This window comes from Lygodium microphyllum, chromosome 14, assembly GCF_053477565.2.
Source record: "Lygodium microphyllum isolate KBCC chromosome 14, Lygodium_microphyllum_v1.1.10, whole genome shotgun sequence".
NCBI classification, from domain to species: Eukaryota; Viridiplantae; Streptophyta; class Polypodiopsida; order Schizaeales; family Lygodiaceae; genus Lygodium; species Lygodium microphyllum.
Window position 1 is genome coordinate 67,984,569 of NC_141148.1, and position 20,382 is coordinate 68,004,950.

The 20,382-nt window shown below is 38.8% G+C and overlaps 2 protein-coding genes across 3 annotated transcripts; both read right to left on the bottom strand.

Moving 5' to 3' along the window:
* Positions 1 to 12,337: 12,337 nt before the first annotated feature.
* LOC148025701 (uncharacterized) lies at positions 12,338 to 17,589 on the bottom strand. Of its 2 annotated transcripts, XM_087692923.1 has the most exons (4): positions 17,055 to 17,589; positions 14,552 to 14,830; positions 13,936 to 14,273; positions 12,338 to 12,488 (listed from the first exon to the last, which is right to left on the bottom strand). In XM_087692923.1, the coding sequence occupies exons 1-3, from the start codon at positions 17,556 to 17,558 to the stop codon at positions 13,983 to 13,985; spliced, it is 1,074 nt and encodes a 357-aa protein (XP_087549049.1). In that variant the 5' UTR covers positions 17,559 to 17,589; the 3' UTR covers positions 12,338 to 12,488; positions 13,936 to 13,982. The 2 variants fall into 2 exon arrangements, with proteins under 2 accessions (XP_087549049.1, XP_087549048.1); XM_087692922.1 differs by lacking the exon at positions 12,338 to 12,488 and having other exon boundaries at positions 13,781 to 14,273.
* A 2-nt stretch (positions 17,590 to 17,591) lies between these two features.
* LOC148025702 (uncharacterized) lies at positions 17,592 to 18,829 on the bottom strand (the record flags this gene model as incomplete). Its single annotated transcript, XM_087692007.1, has 2 exons — positions 18,605 to 18,829; positions 17,592 to 18,475 (listed from the first exon to the last, which is right to left on the bottom strand). A coding segment is annotated over exon 2 (699 nt), but the record flags the coding sequence as incomplete, so codon positions are not given.
* Positions 18,830 to 20,382: the final 1,553 nt, after the last annotated feature.

The following is a 20,382-nucleotide window of genomic DNA, read 5'->3' on the forward strand; positions in this document are numbered from 1 at the left end:
CTAAAACTCACAAGAAGGAGATAACAATACAAGATACACATGTTTGCTAGCATCATGATAGAACAAATCATTATAGATTTTAAGCTAGAGAGACCCAATATGCTATTCATCAATGGAGGAGTAGTTGGATACCTATAGAATATTCTAAGCTAGATAGAGAAACCTCATGTATAACTATAGAATATGGCACATGATAGAACGAACCATTATGGATTCTAAGCTAGAGGGACCTCGTATGATATTCATTGATTGAAGAGTAGTCAAAAAGGATTGCCATTAAACTTGGCTTTAGTAATTAGAGGCGGTAGACTATGAACAAGTGGGACTTAATCAAGCCAAATCAGCAACCATATATGAATTGGGAACCAAATCTGAGCTAAGACCTTGGCTAAGACTAATATATAACCCATGTGGTGAGACTGATTATCCATATAGCTGGTCAAGATGATGAGACCATCCTCACAAAGTTGAAGGAAATGACTCTAATGTCGTGCTATACTTGTGCCATGTGGGGGGAGAGTGTTAATCCAAGTTCTCTCTACTTCTAGTCTTAGTATGTCTGCTCTCATTACACAGTTCAACTTTGACCATCCTCACAAAGTTGAAGGAAATGACTCTGATACCATGCTATACTCATGCCATGTGGGGGGAGAGTGTTAATCCAAGTCCTCTCTACTTCCATTCTTAGTATGTCCGCTCTCATCACATGGTTCAGCTTTGACCACCTAAGCTTGAGTGTAGGGCATTCCAGGTTGTAATCATAGGGGGCAATCTATTTATCAGTATACCATGCAAACTCATCCATATACCAATTTAAGCATACCAACAATGTCTATCATCCTCTGTTGCTAATTTTTTGGATGAAGAAAATCCTAGCCATAGGTATCTATCCTGAGGGAGCTCCCATAATCCATGGTAAAAAAGTCATTTCCTAGACTAGGGCCTCAATCACCATAGGTGCTACTCCAATCTCTACTTTAATGATCTCCTAAGGGATTGAGCTCTTTGCTCATATCATATATGATATCATCATGACTAGTGGTCACTTTATATAATCCCATCCATCATAAAACTCCCTCCATGGTCCATCATAATTTGTCAAGTGATGTCTCCTCATCTTGGTCCCAAATGGTGGCCCCATAGAGGAGTGTGGATGTAATGACTATATCAAAGAGCCACAATTTGGTTTTGGTTCATGGATCTATTTTTGTACACACCATCTCTCCAATGCATCTAATTCAATTTCTTTAGAATATTTGTAAAATATAGCTCTCTATTGCTTTGTTACATGCAATAGATACTTCTTCCAAGAATGTTCCATTTTACACTCTAAACTTCAATAAATCAAATATCTTACTCATATTTTGATACACCGACCATTACAGTGAATGAACTTACTATGAAATAATATGAAATCCATTATGTTTTGCAAAGTTAGAGGATTGCATAAAGCAAATGAATGCATTTATTATAAATATCAAATGTCAATCTAGTTCCTATACTGGAGGATGAAATGGGTGTTTTCTAATAAACTCCTAGACTCCCCCGTGAAAAATTGCTAACTTGGTCACATAGCGTATATTAGAAGAGTGATATTTCCCCTAAATGTAGGTGGACATATAAAGTAGCTTAGTGGGTTTCTTTGCATCTTCTCCATGTTGTCATCCACAACTGGTGTCATTGTAGGGCTAAATGTCAAGAATCGCATGGTGGGGGGAGTTGCTCAAGATGCTGCGCCGAACACACACAGAATGCACAAGGAGAAGCTCACTCAAGAGACAAGAAGAGAGATGGAGGCCAAAAAATTTTCTTGCTAATTTCTTCTTCTTCTTCCACACACTTTTACAATGTACACAAAGTATAGATAAGATACAACATAAAATGAAAGTGGCCTACTAAGTCAAACAATGCATAACCGACTACACTAGTCGACTGGCGCTATAACTATGCCAGCTGTAAATAGGTGTAACAACCTGAATATAATAAGTAATGAGTCAGTGGCCATGTGAGAGTCATAATGACCACCAACGTGCTAAGTGTAGACGTGTGGACCCATCTAACCAGGCGGTCCATCATCAATGTCCGCATGTGTTGAGCTTGTCATCTCAACACTCCCCCTCAAGCTCAACTGCATCTCTGCAACTCCAAGTAAGCTTCGAAACTTTTGAAGCTTCTCTGTACCCAATGCTTTCGTGAAGATGTCAGCTATCTGATCCTGTGTGCTGACATACACCAAGTCAATCTCACCTGCTAGTACCTTCTCTCTCACAAAGTGGTAGTGTACCTCAATATGTTTTGTTCTAGCATGGAACACAGGGTTCCTAGCCAACTGTATACTGCTCATGTTGTCACAATAAATGACAACTGGACCTTCCACCTGCACATCCAAATCAGCCAATAACTTTTGCAGCCATACTACCTCACATGCTGCAACAGTAGCACCTCTATACTCAGCCTCTGTACTCGACAAAGCAATTGTAGATTGCTTTTTGCTGCTCCAAGCAACTGCTGCACTACCAAGAGAGAACATGTATCCGCTGGTAGATCTTCTATCAGACATACTACCAGCCCAATCTGCATCTGTGTATCCAAACACCTGTACATCTGTACCTGCCTCATAGAAAAGTCCATAATGTAATGTGGACTTCACACATCTCAATATGCGTCTGATTGAATCCAAGTGTGGCTTTCTAGGTACTTGCATAAACTGACTCACAAAACCAACAGCGTAGCTCAAGTCTGGCCTTGTAATGGTCATGTAGATCAAACTCCCCACTATCCTCCTGAACATAGTAGGGTCTTCTATCTCATTCCCAACATCAGCACTCAACTTTACATTCTGCTCCAACGGAACTAAAAGTGGTTTGCATGCTGTCATACCATACTTGGACAACATATACAAGCCATACGATCTTTGGGACAGCCATATACCATCATCACATCTGATCACCTCAATGCCAAGGAAGTACCTTAGCTCACCTAAATCCTTCATCTCAAACTTCTTCTTCAAAAAGTCATTGACTTCTACAATCCCACTATCACTATCACCTGTAATAATCAAGTCATCCACATAGATGACTATGATGACCAAACCTGCATCTCCCTTTCTCACATAAAGTGAGTGATCAGCATCAGAAACATAAAAACCAATATTGACAAGATACTCTCTATTCTTGTCAGACCATGCTCTAGGTGCTTACTTGAGCCCATAGAGTGCCTTCTTCAGCCTGCACACATACGTGGGATGCTCTAAATCTTCATAACCTGCTGGCTGATCCATATACACTTCTTCTTGTAAATCACCATGCAAGAAGGCATTCTTCACATCCATTTGCTGCAACCTCCAACCTTTGGCTGCTACCAGAGTAATCACACATCTGACAGTTTCCATCCTAGCAACTGGACTGAAGGTTTCATCATACTCTATCCCATATGTCTGGGCATAGCCTTTTGCAACCAGCCTAGCTTTGTATCTGCTAATAGAACCATCTGCATTGTGCTTAATCTTATAAACCCACTTACATCCAATAGCTTTCTTGCCCTTCGGCAATGATACTAGATCCCAAGTCTTATTGGCCTCTAATGCAGCCATCTCCTCATCCATTGCTGCATCCCAATGAGTATAACCAACAGCATCCTCAAAACATGTGGGCTCAATATCCCCAACTAGTTTCACCATATAAGAATAATGGTGAGCTGCATAACCTTCAAAACCAAATCTTTTAACAGGGTATCTTACCCTGCTAGACCTTCCTACCACTAAATCACTCAATGGAGTCTTTGCATTGACGCGTGCTCTCTGCACACCTGGAGTCCTCACTGAAGGAATGCCAAGCTCATCATCCAAGCTCTCTGAGCCACTAGAGTCTCCATCAAGAACTACATCAATGCCATCTGACACTTTATTGTTTCCTTTGTCTTTACCTGTAGTGCTACTAGATGCACCTGAAGATGTAGAGGTACTCCTTAGTCTCCCAGAACAAGGACTACTAGATGATGTCTCTGGTCCACTAAGAGTCCGTGATTCTTGCTTTTCAGCCTACACATGAGTGTCATGATCATCATCATCATCCAATGCATCACCACTAGATGCATACCAACTGCTCATTTCATCAAAGATGGACATCCCTTCTCACTCTGAACTTACATGTGATAGGGTTATAACAGCGATACCCTTTCTGCTCTAAAGAGTATCCAATAAAGACACACTTTTCAGCCTTTGGATCTAGTTTCTTTCGCAACTCATCTGGCACATGAACATACGCAATGCAACCAAACACTTTCAAGTGTGAGACATCAGGCTTCTTACCTGTAAAACATTCTTCGGGGGTCATACCATGAACTACAGCTGTGGGGGTTATGTTCATAATATAAACAACAGTATGAACAGCCTCAGACAAAAAATGCTTAGGCATATTCTTTTCAGCCATCAAGGCACGTGCAACTTCTGCAATATGCCTGTTTTTCCTTTCTGCAACCCCATTTTGCTGTGGGGTATACCTGCATGTGAACTGTCTCTTTATCCCATGAGACCTTAGAAAATCACTGAACTCATTCGAGAGGTACTCACCCCCTCCATCTAACCTCAAGCACTTTACTTTCAAACCTATTTCTCTTTCAACTGCAGCCTTGAAAGTTCTAAAGTGCTCAAAAGCTTCACTCTTTTCCTTCATAAAATATACCCACAGCTTTCTAGAACAATCATCAATGAATGTGACAAAGTATGAACTACCTCCAAGAGATACATTTTGTGTAGCCCCCCAAATGTCTGTATGCACAACATCAAGGATATTTCTGCTTACATCTCTGTCATGTGAAAAGGGTTGTCTTGCCTGCTTACCAAACTAACATGCTTCTCATACCTTATGAAATTCTGCAACTCTAAATGTAGGCAAACCTGTAACCAACCCTTTGGACTGCATTAATTTCAGCCTTTGTACATTTGCATGTCCAATGAGTTTGTGCCAAATTTCAATGTCTGCAACAACACATTTTCCTTTAGCATACATGGCAGCATTCATAGTAGGAATTCCAGTATCCAGAGTAAACATACGTCCAACTCTACTTCCCTTTGCAACTAACCTGCACTTGTCATTGAAGTCTTCTACAAAGCAACCCTTTGCATTAAATCTGACTTGCAGCCCTTGCTCTACCATCTGACCGACTGACACTAAGTTCTTTGTAATAGATGGCACATGTAATACATCTGAAAGACTCTTTGTCTTACCATCATGCAAGGACAAGGGAACTTTTCCAACATGTGAAATTGGGTGGCATGAATCATCACCCGTCTGCACATAACCTGCATTTTGCAAATCCTGCATCTCTCCAAACCATTCTGCATGGCTGGTCATATGATTGGATACACCTGAATCCAACATACCAAACATCATCATGTGTTCCCTTTCCTATAACATCATTCAGCATATGCTGCATAACAAACAGACGTTCATTTTTGTCTTCATTCTGTCGCGAAGACGATGCATAGTTTCCTTGCTACAACTTACCACTGCGGATATCATCTTTCTTAGCATAACATTGGGCTGCAATATGACCTGTTTTACCACAGTAGTGACATACTATACCAGAGTTGTTAGAACCTCTGTTCTGCCATCCACCTCTTTCTCTAAAGCTCCCCCTGCCTCTAAAGTTACCACGACCTCCTGAAACCTGCATATCGCCAAATTGCTGATTCAATTTGTTTTGCTAATTATCACTACCACAGCCTCTTGAAGAGAACCTGCCACGTCCCCTTCCTGAACTAGAGTAGAAAGCTTGGACCTGTTCACCACTTCTTTCAGATGTCTCACTCTGCATGTTGATTTCTTCAGTGATCATTAGAGAGACCAACTCATCGAAATCTGGGAATGGCTTTCTAACATATACGGAAGTTACAAAAGACTTCCAAGCCTTTTCATTGTTAAGTCCAACCAAGGTTGACGACACCAAATCATCATCATCAGGCATTGCATCAATCGCTGCCAAGGCATCTGCAATGCTCCTTACCTTCAGTGCATACTCATTGATAGACATCTTCCCTTTCTTCAATGTATTCAACTCTTGCTTGAGTTGAATCTTTCGTGCCTTTGTATTTACAGAAAATATACTTTCAAGTATGGTCCAAGCTGCATATGAATTCTCTGCATTTCTAATGTGTCCCAGCATATTATTGTCAATTACTACAGACAACCAATACATGAACTTTTTATCTTTTGCATTCCATTCCTTCCGTGCCTTTGTCTCTTCTGCAGTTGGAGGATCACTCACCTCCGGCTCCTTTTCTTCACCTGAAACAAACTCGTAGAGGCATTTTCCAATAAGGAAGTTCGTGACATGAAACTTCCATGATGGGTAATTGTTCTTGTCAAGCTTCTCAATGATGGGGCTTCCACTGTTCTCTGCCATTATCACAAAACTGATACTAAACAACAAGCAAATCTTCTACAACCTTCGACCTGTAGTGCACAACAATACACCAGACAATCTTTTTCACTGTCTGCTCAATAATACATGCAATCTGCAACCTATTTGCAGATAACCTTGAGTTTACTCAATGGTAAACACCTTTGAACTTATAGATCTGAAATCTGTAACCTGCGCACCCACGTTCGGTCAATACAGTAGAAGTCACAATGTACCCTGAAACTACTGTCCACAACCTTGCGGCTCCAAAACGGGCACTAAAACGGCCTCAAATGCCCAAAGTAACTGCGGGAAAGCCCTAAAGGGCAAATCTACAGAATACACTGCGCTCTTCGTGCACACCAAATCTCACTGCAATCTGAGATTTTTGCTCTGCCCTACTTCCGGTGCCTCCACAGGCACTATCCAAGAGGAAGAGTGGAAGGATGGGAGAGCTTCTTACCCGTGGCTTGCTTGCTCGAACCTTGCTTCTTCTCCTTTGCTTCAACCTTCGAAATCAGCCTCTCTCAGTGGTGCGGCTCTGATACCATGTCAAGAATCGCGTGGTGGGGGGAGTTGCTCAAGATGCTGCGCCGAACACACACATAATGCACAAGGAGAAGCTCACTCAAGAGACAAGAAGAGAGATAGAGGCCAAAAAATTTTCTTGCTAATTTCTTCTTCTTCTTCCACACACTTTTACAATGTACACAAAGTATAGATAAGATACAACATAAAATGAAAGTGGCCTACTAAGTCAAACAATGCATAACCGACTACACTAGTCGACTGGCGCTATAACTATGCCAGCTGTAAATAGGTGTAACAACCTGAATATAATAAGTAATGAGTCAGTGGCCATGTGATAGTCATAATGACCACCGACGTGCTAAGTGTAGACGTGTGGACCCATCTAACCAGGCGGTCCATCATCAATGTCCGCATGTGTTGAGCTTGTCATCTCAACACTAAAGAGTGGCAACTTGATATCATCAAAGCATTTTAAAAAGTATGGCTTCACTTGACTTCTTCTCAAATATTAAGGGGAGCTATCTTTCAGTTGCCTTGATTGTACTAAAATAAAAACTATGGTGCTCAAATTAATGCTTTACATAATCACTTTTATGAATTGGAGCACTCACTTTTCTCCTCTTTCATTGAGCTCCATATGGAAATATCAAACAATGCACATATTTCTGCTAGAAACTTGTCAAGGCTTGGTTGCAAACCTACCCAATATTTACCTATCTCCAAGGGCTTTTGTTAATGACTCATTTTGCCTCAAATACTTATGTAGAAGCACCCCATTCACATCAAATACAATAAGCTTGGTAGCTGCAGATGAATATTAGAGAGTGTGAGCACATGTATATATTTCTACAAAAAAAGAGAGCTTTTTTAGGTTTAATCAAATATATTATCTTCGCTCTTAAAAATCTCACCTCTTTTGCAAAGTGATACAAGCATATGAGTTGTCATTGAAAATCTGGCACTATTGATACAAGGTCACCAAACCCCACATTGCAATCTAAGACATTGTCCCCTTCTCCAATGTATGCATGCAAAAATGTTCCAAAAATCCATACCGCACTACATACCACCTACACCATGCAATTATTTATACTAGGGTATTGGGAATATATTAAAATTTAAAAAAGTAGATCTCCATTAAATTAACAAAAATGGATATCATACCAACCTCTCATTGGGACTCCAATTGTATCTCGCACCCAACTCATCCATAGTTATAGTATTGGTGATGGAATCTTGGAGGGATGATTGCTCCATAGTTGACATTTCTAAGCATATATGCTAAAATTTATAGCACATGTAGATGCATTTTAATACACATATCAATATTAGCTACTCTAGTCCATAAAAGGAGCTACCAAGTTCAATACTATTAAAGCAACTAGCATGACCATACTGTAATTTAATGCCACATACCTCTTTGCCTTCAAGAGTGCATACAACCATCTCACTATGAAGAACTTGTATCATGCACAATGCCTAACATCTCTGCCCCAACTCAATTAGTTGGCACTTGTCCTCTATGATCTACTCAATGAGCTCCAAAATGGAGGGTGTTGTGGTAACGAAAATTAATAGCTATGTGCCTTTGAGCAAGCAATCAACTAGATGTCTCATATCAATTGACTCTACCTCAGTGCGAGAGTTCCATGATGGAATTTGATCCCCAATCCATGCATGACACTATTGCTAGGAAGACAAACCACCATGATATCACATGTAGTATTTGTGCTTTCTTCATCAACCTCAACCATTTTGTGTTCGTTGACCTCCTACAATGCATCCACTAATCAACATAATTCTTCACTTACCTAATCATTTTTTATAGCATTTATTGTTTCAAATAGCTCATAGAGAATGGTGCACCACCCACTCTTTGCCATCACTTTGACAGTGGGAGAGAATGCCATGTGAGGATGCTTACAAATGAATGCTAGTATAGCCTTCCACAAATAGATCTAAGTATTAGCTATATATATTCTTTATGTACATTACCACAACTAAAATTTGTAAGTCATATTTGTTTACTTGTATATGCAAGTGCTATTCCTCTAGCATTGTTGGTTCATACTCTTGAATTCTTTCCTCATCTACACATCAAATCATTGTTGTTGATTTTATAAAAAAATAATAGATTTCAAAGCTCACACATCATGTAAGCTTTCAAATCATGTAATTATGACACTTTTAACCTTACTAGCTATGTGCTCTAGATTTTTTGTTTGAGTGAGGGTATAGTTGTGTATCCTCAGCACTCTCTTTTATACTCCCCATCACTATTCCACCTCTTGATACAATACTATGGAAGATAAGTCTCTCAAATGCAAGATTTGAGAGAACTTACTCCATCCTTCTTTTCATATTAAGGATATGCACTTTATTGATTGTTGTTTTTAGTGTCAATAAAAGACAATTTAAAACAAGTATTAATATGAAATATTGAGTATCTTTAACGTTGCAAGGATGAATATGTGAAAGATAGCAAATTTTCATTGTGCAACCTCCATACATCTATTGCTCTTTTGCCCTATTTGTTGCACTAGTGGAATTATAATCTAGTCTTCTCAATGGTCTCAATTGTAAGGCCAACAGAATTGTAGTCGTGAGTTATGGTTGGCAACATCTTTCCATTATAGTATACGAGAACTTATGGCTACCACTGCAATATATCAAACCTTTAGGGATTGGTGAAACCAAATTAATTGGAGATGAGGATCAATTTGCACCTGGCATTTCTTGGTCAATACTAGGTGTCTCCTTGTTTTTCTATTTTCCTTTTCCAACAATTGCACTGCTGATATCACTTTTCTGCGGCCAACCATAGTCTCTTTATAAGAAGACGTAAAAGTGTGATATATCCTAAATAATACATGTGAAAATACTTACTAGGGATTTAGATACTTGTGTTGCTTGCACTTGTCTTTTCTTTGTGTATTTTAGGTATAATGCCTTCTCATTGGAAGGGAATTCACCTTTATGGTAGTGAAAAAAGATAGGGTATCTCCTGTATACCTTCTCATCCCATTGCTGCTTAATTTGGGTTTTTCATATATATGCACTAGTGCTCCTCCACCCAATCCTCACATTCTCTTGGTAGAGTTTGGTGTAGCCCCTTCTCTAGCTATCCATACATGAACTTGCCATAGATGGCTCTATTGCATATGGAGAACACAATGACAAGATAGCATTGCAAATATGCTTTAAAGAAGGATGTCATGTTTACTTATAGAGAAATATCCCATGTTGCTAGTGTGCATGACTTTTGGGCTCAATATCATTATTTGGTGTGAAATCATGAAAAACAGTGTGAAAGATGTAATCTCCATGTTTCTCTTTATCTCTTATATGAACTAGAAGAACAAATCATAAATGTTGTAGTAGTCCTCTCAACTTGACAGTAATCTCTTTCTGCCATCCTCCGAAATGGCCTAGAAAGTCTCATGCCTGATACAACTTCAAAATGATACATTTCCATCTACTCAATCTCATTTTACCATTTAATAACCATGTGTTTAGATTTTACTCCAAATCATCAAATCTAAATATATGAAAGTAACGTATGTTCGGATGCGTCCATCAACACTCAAATTTTCTTATCAAAACTCTCGACAGCCTTTAATATCCTAATACAATTGGCTTCATTTAGCATTGATAATGCTAATGTCTATATTCTCTCCTCATTTAGAATACCTTGTCTATGAGTCCCACTCCAAGCATGAGACCATTATGCAATGGGAAAAAAACACTATCATCTTGAATCAATGTGTTGTGTGTGTGTGCGTGCGCGCGTGCGCGTGCATGCATGATTGGCAACTATTGAGAGGTGGAAACTCATTAGTATCACTTTTCTCCAAATCTTGGATCAACAACTCTCAGTAGACATTGAATTTTCTTTATAAGCTTCTTGTTGACACTATAATATGTCTCATTCCACTTTGGAATCAAAGACTTGTGCTCATTTTTGTTTGATTGGCCATAGAACCATATCATAGTCATCTTGCATTTAGTAAAGTGAAAGTTAGGTTGATTACTAGCTTAAGCTTTAGGGACGTGCATAAAATGAACTATACACTAAGCTCAAAGGAACTACCTTTCACATGACATAGCGAGAGTAATCAATGGTGCTTTGTAGCATGTGAGAATGGGTGATGACTTCTTGTGTGCTTGGACCCATGCCTTTGCATACTCATTTAACTTGTTAAATATGGATGCATGGTTAGTGTGCCCTAGAATTCTCACCTTGCACACAAGATCTAGATGATGATTCCCTTTTGTGTCAATCTATATAGAGTCTAGTTTAGGGTTATAAGCATGTTGGTTCTATTGATTGAATCGGTAAATAAATGCAATCCAAGCATGGACAAAACATTGCCTTCTATGTACCTATTTATACAAGATTTTACTAATAAAAACTCTCCCTCAGCCACACTTGTTTCCTTCACCAAGCAACAATCCACACATAGGTGTTGCCCTGGGTTGTTTGGAAAGGTGATAAGAAACCATTAAAAATATTAGCAACACAAAAAATATGTACACTTGAATATGTTAGATCTATTGCAATTGGTCGCTCACACGTGTTTATCTCATTAATCCAAGCTATGAGCCAATGATTCCCATCATAGACATTGAATATAGAGTTTGATAGGAAGTCCCACTCTGTACCATTAATCTCCACCTTGAAATCCTTGTGCTTCTTTCACCAATGGGGGTCCCATTACCTTGTAATTATTTTGTCAAAAGATTTGCAATGGTGTCTTGGAATCTCCAATGAAACTAAAAATATACCCATTCCTCAAACATAGCCATTGCTAAAAAAGGTTTCAAAGAGTTTCTTGTACCTCATAGTGACTTGTCTTATAATGCTTTGCTGGTCATTGCTCTCATCATCTCCTATCGCCTCTTTGATTTTTCTATTGGACATTACCACTTGTCTCTTTCTCTTTTGAGATTGTTTCCTCGAATCGTGTGCATCCTCACATGACATGCAAGATTACATTGCCTTACCCAAGGTCGCTGCTCCCTCACACGCAACTGCAATGGTCTCCTCCACCCATGTAGAAGTAAGCAATCTTGATTGTCTTGCACTTCTCCTCCCTCTTGGACAATTTTCCCCTCTTTGTGGTTGAGTACTTCTGGTGACTACAAGACATCTAGCTTTAGGTTAGGGGGATAAGCTTGTATCCTCCTCTAAAGACTCATTGGACCATCACTCTCTTTATTGCATTGATCCAAAAAAAGCAAGGAATGTGAAACGTAATTTTTAACTTCAGAGAGGAGCTATTTATCATTAACTCAATAGCTAACAATCACATTTTCTTGGAGCACAATTTCATTATTATCAAAGGTCAAGCACTTCACACTTGTACGATGTACAAAATTGACCAGAATTCCCACATATCTAAGGAGCAAGCCTTGTGAGATTATCATCTATTGGATGAGGCCTTCTCCAATGCATTGATCAACTCCAAAAAGGGTTACATGATCTTGTCTTTTGAACTTTGATCTTTCCACATTGGTGGGGTGTTGATGTTTGCTAGATGGAGATATATTGCTTCCTAGGTTACATGCAATAAACAACAACCCATCATGAATTAAGTGAAACATGGTGGTCAAGCAAGCACAAAGACAAGGGGAGAGAGAGAGAGAGAGATTGTTGCCAATAGAAATAATTTCAGAGCTATTCATATTCTTATAATGTAAACTAATAAAGAATAAATAACTATATTAGATAATAATAGTAAATTATTAATCATATAATTAGATAATTTATATTATATTGTTATGATGTATTATATACTAATATATTAGTTTTATTTACTTTGTGTGTGTGTGTGTGTGTGTGTGTGTGTGTGTGTGTGTGTGTGTGTGTGTGTGTGTGTGTGTGTGTGTGTGTGTGTGTGTGTGTGTGTGTGTGTGTGTGTGTGTGTGTGTGTGTGTGTGTGTGTGTGTGTGAGTGCGCGTGTGCGTGCGTTTGTGTGTGTGAGACTAAATTTAGTATTAGTTATTATTTAACTATAAATGATAATTATTTACTAATAATTATTAACTAATGATTAATAAATGATTAGAAAATATATTAATAATTCATTAAAAAATTAGTATTAGCTATTAATAATCCATAATAATACTTAAAAAATAAGTATTTATTTTTAATAGGGTAAATTAATAATAATTTTTTTGTAATTTGTTCTTAATAATAAGTTACTACTTAGTATTTGAAAAGATTTTGTTAATAAAAATAGTATAAGTTAGTGCTTAAATTTTTTATTAGGTGTTAAAAAAATTTACGAATTAGTTAAACAATTAGTATTGGTTAGAATTTTAAAAATTAGCACTAGTTAGTATCTAAAAATGGCTAATTAGGTGTTAAAAAACTAAAAATTAGTAATTAGGTATTAAAAATTAGTGTTAATATTTTATAATTTGGTATTTTAAATGAGAGAGAGAGAGAGAGAGAGAGAGAGAGAGAGAGAGAGAGAGAGAGAGAGAGAGAGAGAGAGAGAGAGAGAGAGAGAGAGAGAGTAAGAGTGTGTGTATGTTGGATTTATTTTTTGTTAAAAAGGGGGCACTAGTACCCCCAAATTTTGTGAAGAAAAAATATATCCAATGTCCCCCCCCCCCCCCCCCCTATCTCTCTCTCTAGGTGTGTCCATAGTTAGGATCAATAAGTTTGTAATTACTTAGATATGGTTAGTTTTTACTATTAGTTCATGTGGCCATAGTTAGTATTAGTAAGTTTGTATTTATTTAGCATTCATTGGAGTGCTAATTATTGTGGAAACAAATTGTTTACCTCTTCTTAGGATGATCAACTTTAACAACATTTGAAAGGGATTAGACACCATGTGAAACATAATATTACTTGGATTAGAATTTACAATGGAATGGCACCAACTAAACTTTGACAAGATACCATGTCAATAATATTATTACTTGGATATGTTTGTGACATTCTTGAAAAGAACTTATGTAGCATTGCTCTTAGCTAATAGTGCTACTTACCAAGAGATGACTACTTTTTATGTCATATGCAGATCCATGTGTGATAATTAGATGTTACTTTTCTCTTCCTCCACTTTTTCTTTTCCTTTGGTTGATTTCTCGTGCTTTCTTAATTCTTGAGTGGCCTTTCCTTTCTCCTTCTCTTCTTTAGAGCTTGTTTCTAGATTTGTGGTCGAAGTTTGTGAGCTTCTTTGTGCATTGTAGAAGCTCATTGCCACAATGTATCTTTCAAATGCTAAAAGGAAGAACCTTGAAATTAAGCGGAAAAACATGTTGAAGGTTGAGTAGACAAAGTTGAAAATAGCCAACCATCTTGTAGACCACAACGGGATGAATTCCTACATAATGACATTAGGTTAGCAGTAGATGATACTAGATTTTCTATTTAGTTACTTATCTAAGTTTGGTGTTCTTGTAGCATCTATGCCCAACATGTTTCTTATGCAAGCTTTGCTATCTATGCTCATCCTTATGCAACATTGTTTTTAGTTGGCAATGCTTCTTGCCAGGAGATGACTACCATTTATGCCATGTATAAATCCATGTGTAACAATTAGATGTTACTTGTGAACAAGCATTGTGTGATATAAGAGTAGCTAGCTTGAGGAGTACTTACATAATCATTCTCTTTCTTTTTTCCTTTGTACAATTTCTCATCATTTGTTAGCTCTTGAGAGGTGTTTCGTTTCTCCATCTCTTCTTGAGAGGTCATTTGCAAGCTTGTGCTAGATGAAGTTTGTGACCTTCTTTGTGCATTATACAAGTTAATGGCTCCAATGTATTTTTCAAATGCTAAAAAGAGAGATCTTGGAATCAAGAAGTAAAACATGTTGAAGGTAGAGTAGACAAAGTTGGAGATAGCCAATGATCTTCCAAACCATAACCACATGAAATCCTACATAATGACATAGAAATAGGTTTCAAATTGTAAGTAATTTCATGAAGGACTCATGAAATCTTCCACTTGTTATAAAAATCAATCCCTCATTAGTTATGATTTCACACACACACACACAATCTAAGTTCATCAAAATTAGGTATGTTTCATTATTCAATTCTTCAAGTTTTCATTCCATGCATTAAAGTGTGGGTAAAGTTACATGGATAATTAGCTTTGTCAGAGAGCAAAGTGCATAATTAATGATCACCCAACTTTCAAGCTCCTTAAATTTCAACCTTAATTTTAGCACCCTAAGCATCAAGATAGGAGTGTCTCCTAAATAATATGTTAGAAGAGATCAAGAATCCCTTGATTTGGCCAACTTTGCCCTGCCCTTTTAGGGCATGTTTTGATTGAATTGAAACAAAAAAGGCACTTAGCTCGATCCCATACTAACATAGAAATGACAACAAATACCATCCTCAAGAAGATGGAGCTAATTATTGTTCATATATCTCATATAATATAGAATACGAGCCTTAAAAATACCAATGAACTAAGATCCAAACCTTCTTGTGTATTTTGCAATTTCTAACTAGGGTGATTAGGGGAGGTTTATATACACATTAGTAACAAATTCAATATGGCAAGATTTATGACAAATAAATAACATTATTAGCAGAAGGCTCTCATTAGGACATTCTCTCTTCTCTTTTTCTTTGAAAGAAGAATTGGGGTAGGCTATGGTGTTACCAAAAACATGAGGTCTAAGTTGTCCAAGTGAAATCCCTTAGTGTGAAGGAAAGCTTGGATAGAAAAGGATGAAATGACAAAAGAGAGGAAAAATTGTGGATTGTACAACCCATTTTCTTGTAACTAAAATAGACAAAAGATTAGAAATTGTCCTACTTTTTATGCCCTTTGATATATAATGTCATCTTTACATTTCTATAGGTAGTGGCTAACTTGTAATATTTCTTGCTAACACACACGATTAAGTTCTAAACATTTCTTTACTAACACTGATGCTCCTATTCTCCTATGAGAAAGTTCCTATTAAATTTATATAGAAGTCATAGATGTAAGCATGTTTTTGCAAAGATGAACTAGTTCTTATGGATGTATGCTAACATGTATAAGATATTCTAGCATTTCTATGATTTGTAAGAAAGGTTATAATAGGTGACTTCCATTTGTATTATTTATGTACGAACCATCAAAAGAAGTCTCACTGCTTCCCAAGTGATGGAGAAGGTGCGACTTGCAAAAAGGATCTATGCAAAAGTTGTGAAAACTTGGTTTAGCATCTAGGATGCTAGTAATAATGATTGGCAATACCCAAAATGGATTAAAAATCAATTTAATTTGAATGACCATGAGTTGGACTTGTTCCTTAGGCTGGTCGACAGACTTGAGCAAAATTACCCTTCTTTGGTGACACCCCAAACAAGACAGATCATCAAATATCTGGTGACAAAGATGGGAACTAGTGCCTCACACTACTTGAAAATGTGTCAAATCTAAGGGTCATTAGCTCAAGTAGCCATGAAGACTTGGTTGTCATGGAAGAAATTCCCCTTGGCTTGCTTGCCAACGTGAAGGAGATGCCTAAACCGGTCTAAAAGGCTACCAAGCCCAATAAACTAAACAATCTTCTTTGGAGAATAACACTCACTAAGCTCCTTGAAACAAAGAAGAAACTATAACACATATCTTCTAGGCTTGTTATACTAGTTTGGAATAGTGTGAAACAATGGTTGAAGTTTGCCAACCTTAAAGATGCCATTTCCATAAAGATAGCCAGCCCTGTTGAGAGATCATGGAGGAAAAGATGAAGATACCTTATTACTAGTCAACTCTTTGAGAGCAATGACTCTCAAGCATTATCTAGCCACATAGGAACCGTGCCTTTTTAAACCCAGGAAGAGATTGCTCACCAGCTGATGACATTTCTGGTCTCAGATATTGATTGTTAGCTTTTTCAGGGGAGATAGAGAATAGTCATTGGATCTTTAAATTGTTTGGTAAAAAGTTGTGCGCTTTGGCCTAATGCCGTGGTGGATAGAGATATGATGTATATTTTCTTTACTTAAATGGATATTATCCGTGCATTATTTGAAAAAAAAGGGTCTACCTGGAGTAGAGATCTTCCAACATTTTATGGTTTGTAAGAGAGGTTATAATAGGTGTCTTCTATTTGTATTGTTTAAGAGAGGTTATAATAGGTGTGATCGATTACCTTTGAAGGTGTGGGATGGCTAAATGCATGGACGATCCAGTCTGACAGCGTGGAAAGACGCCGGCCGGTGTAGAGGAGAGAGAGGATGACACGGGCTGGCGGCGAGATGCGAGGGCAGGCGGAGAGAAGGAGCTCGCTAAGCAATTGCGCGGACAAGAGGAAGAGGTGAGGGGCGGCGGTGCGGACGGCTATGGCGTCACCGCGGGAGAACCCACCGAGGAGGTAGGCGAGGGGGAGGAAGAAGCCCACGGCGAGGCGAGCGAGCACGACGGCGTGCGCGGTGGCCGGGGGCGCACAGAAGACATCCATGTGGGCGGGGTCGAGGGTGGGGTAGGCCGGGAAGGCCAGGAGGGCGAGGGCGAGGGTGTACGCAGAGGCGAGGGCGGGGAAGGCGAGGTCCCAGGCGGGCACCAGGCCGCTGGTGGCAAACGCCAGCGTGAAGGCAGCAAGCTGGAGCTCGATGGAGCGGGTGGATCCCATGGCTTCTCTGAGGACTGATGCCATGGGGATCGTGTCTCCTCCTCCTCCTCCTCCTCCTCCCCCACCACCTCCTCCTCCTCCTTGTTTGCCTTCCTCTTTGATTTGGTCTCCTGCATGCACTCTCTGTTGTTGCAGAAGCATCAGCTGTTTTGGCATTTGCCCCAACTCTTCTCGCTGCTGTCGCTGCTGCTGTTTTTGCCTTTGCCTTTGCCCTAGCCCTAGCCCTAGCCCTAACCCTAACCCTAACCCTTGTTGTTGCTGTTTTTGCCTTTGCCCTGACTCTTGTTGTTGCTGATGCAGCTGCCTTTGCTGGCTTTGCCCTAATTCTTGCTGTTGCATTGCCTCTTGCTGTTGTTGCTCTATCTCTTGCTGTTGTTGCTCTTGCTGGCTTTTACCTACGTCTTGCTGTTGTTGCTCTTGCTGGCTTTTACCTACCTCTTGCTGTTGCATTGCCTCTTGCTGTTGTTGCTCTTGCTGGCTTTTACCTACCTCTTGCTGCTGTTGTATTAACTCTTGCTGTTGTTGCTGCCTCTGTTGCCCTTGCCCTACCTCTTGTTGCTGTCTCTGCCTTTCACTTGCCTCGTCCTGTCTCTCTTGCCTTTGCTGGCTTTGCCCGCCCTCTTCTTGCTTCTCTTGGCTTTGCCCCCACTCTTGTTCTTGCTGCTGCTGCCGTTGTTTCTGCCTCTGTTGCTTTTGCCCTGCCTCTTCCTTTGCCCTCGCTTTTGCAGAACTCATTCGCACGCCCATCCCTAACATTCCCAATAGCAAAGAAGACCTTCTTCTTCAGTATTTACAGAGGTCCTAAGTTTACCTTAAGATCGCTGTTCACGGAAGACCTTCGTCAGTATTTGAAGAGATCGTGACTTCTCCTTGGGGATCCTCTCCCTTTTGCTTGATGCTCAGTTCACCGATGCAGGTATCTGTGTGTGAGGGGAGGCATTCTGCAAGCAAAGAGACAGGAAATCCATCCATGCTTCCTGTTAGCAAAATCCTTTACTTTTTGTGATTCCTGGGTATAATCAGGCAATTGATATCATAGTTTCTGAATAAGCAATCTGCTCAATACATACTAGGAATGCTTTATAGCAGATTGCTTAGAGCTACAGGGCATTCTCAAAAGGAAGTTTTACTCATGTGACACACCAAGCATCTGCTGTGCATCCAACGTGTAATCGTCGTTGTCTGTCACAAAATCGTCTTGGTTCTTAAAACAAGATTGAAGCATTGCCATGCAAAGATTGTATCCATTGGGCTTTCAAAGCCTTGAAGAAGGCCGACCTGAAAGGACACCGTCTGGCCAGTTCTTATTCCATTTTGCCTACTAGATAAGCCACTGGCCAATATTTCCAGGCTTTAGCCCTAATCATACTCCATTTAATCATTATTACATACTCCAATTAATCATCCTTGTAATAATATCTCATAAAGCCTAATCATACTCCAATTAATCATCCTTGTAATAATGTCTCAATATTCTTTGTTTGACACAAAGCAATATCTCCATCACATTGCTTAAAATGAATGCCCAACCAAATGTGACATGTCAAGTGGTGAATTTAACTTAGCCTTAAATTCAATAATATGTGTCTCATTATACGACATAGAAGTATGTCATTAACATAAACCACAATGATTAGAGGCACATCACCCTTATGCCTAACACATAATGTGCTCTCAAGGGGACTATTTTGAAAACCATATACAATCTGTTAGGCGTTAAAAAGCTACCTTGTACTTAGTCGCCTAAATTTACTTGTATACATATCTACACACTTGTAGTGACCACCATCACGCACATTATTATTTGTTTTCTTAGTGACAAATAGAATAAGATAGTCACACATTGTGTTTGTTGGAGTTCCCACACACCGGTCTTTCCCTTCTTACTTCTACTTGTGCTTCCACTTCTAATTACACATTTCAAACCGGTATCAGAGCGGGCATTCGAGGAACTTCATTAATATTCACTTCAACTCGAGAAGAAAGCTTCATTCGCAACTTCCATGGCAGTTGCTCACTAAGGTATGCATCAATCCCATTGCTTCCCTGATCACTTCCATCCTTTTTAGCATTGATTAGGGTATTTCTCTGAAACTCTTAAGCTTTGCCAAGTGAGCACTGGGCTTAGTAGTAGTAGTAGGTAACTAGTAGCCATTAATGTGATCTGCACCAAGTTTGCTACCCATGTTCTTGACTTTTTTCTCTTCTAACTCTTGATATTCACTCTACGTAAGATAGACTTGTTGTTTAAACCTACTATTCACTCCGTGTAGAATAGACTTGCTATTTACTCAGTGCAAGATAGACTGATGTTCATTGTATTGCAAACAGACATATTGTTCATTGTGTGCATGATAGGCCTACTATTCAGTATGTTACAAGACATACTTGCTACTTACTATGTTATAAACAGACATGCTGTTCACTGCGTTGAGGACGGACCTACTATTTATTGTGTTCATGACTCAATTTGGCCATTATGAATTTTTAGTAATGCCCTTTAGTCTTACTAATGCACTTGTCACTTTTAGTAGAATGATGAATTGGATATTTTTAAATTTTCAGCATTGTGTTATTGTCTTTTTTTATGATACCCTTGTTTTTAGTAAAACTGAACGAGAACATGAAAATCATTTATCTTTAGTCTTTAATTTACTTAAACCAAATCATCTTTTTGCTAACCCAAAAAGAGTACTTTCTTTCAAACATAAATTGAATATTTAGGTCATATTGTGTCAGCTAAAGAAATAAAAGTTGACCCACGCAAGATTAAGGTGATTAATACATGGCCTACATCAAAAAATGTGCATGAAGTTTGCTCATTTTTAAGCCTAGCCAGTTTTTATCG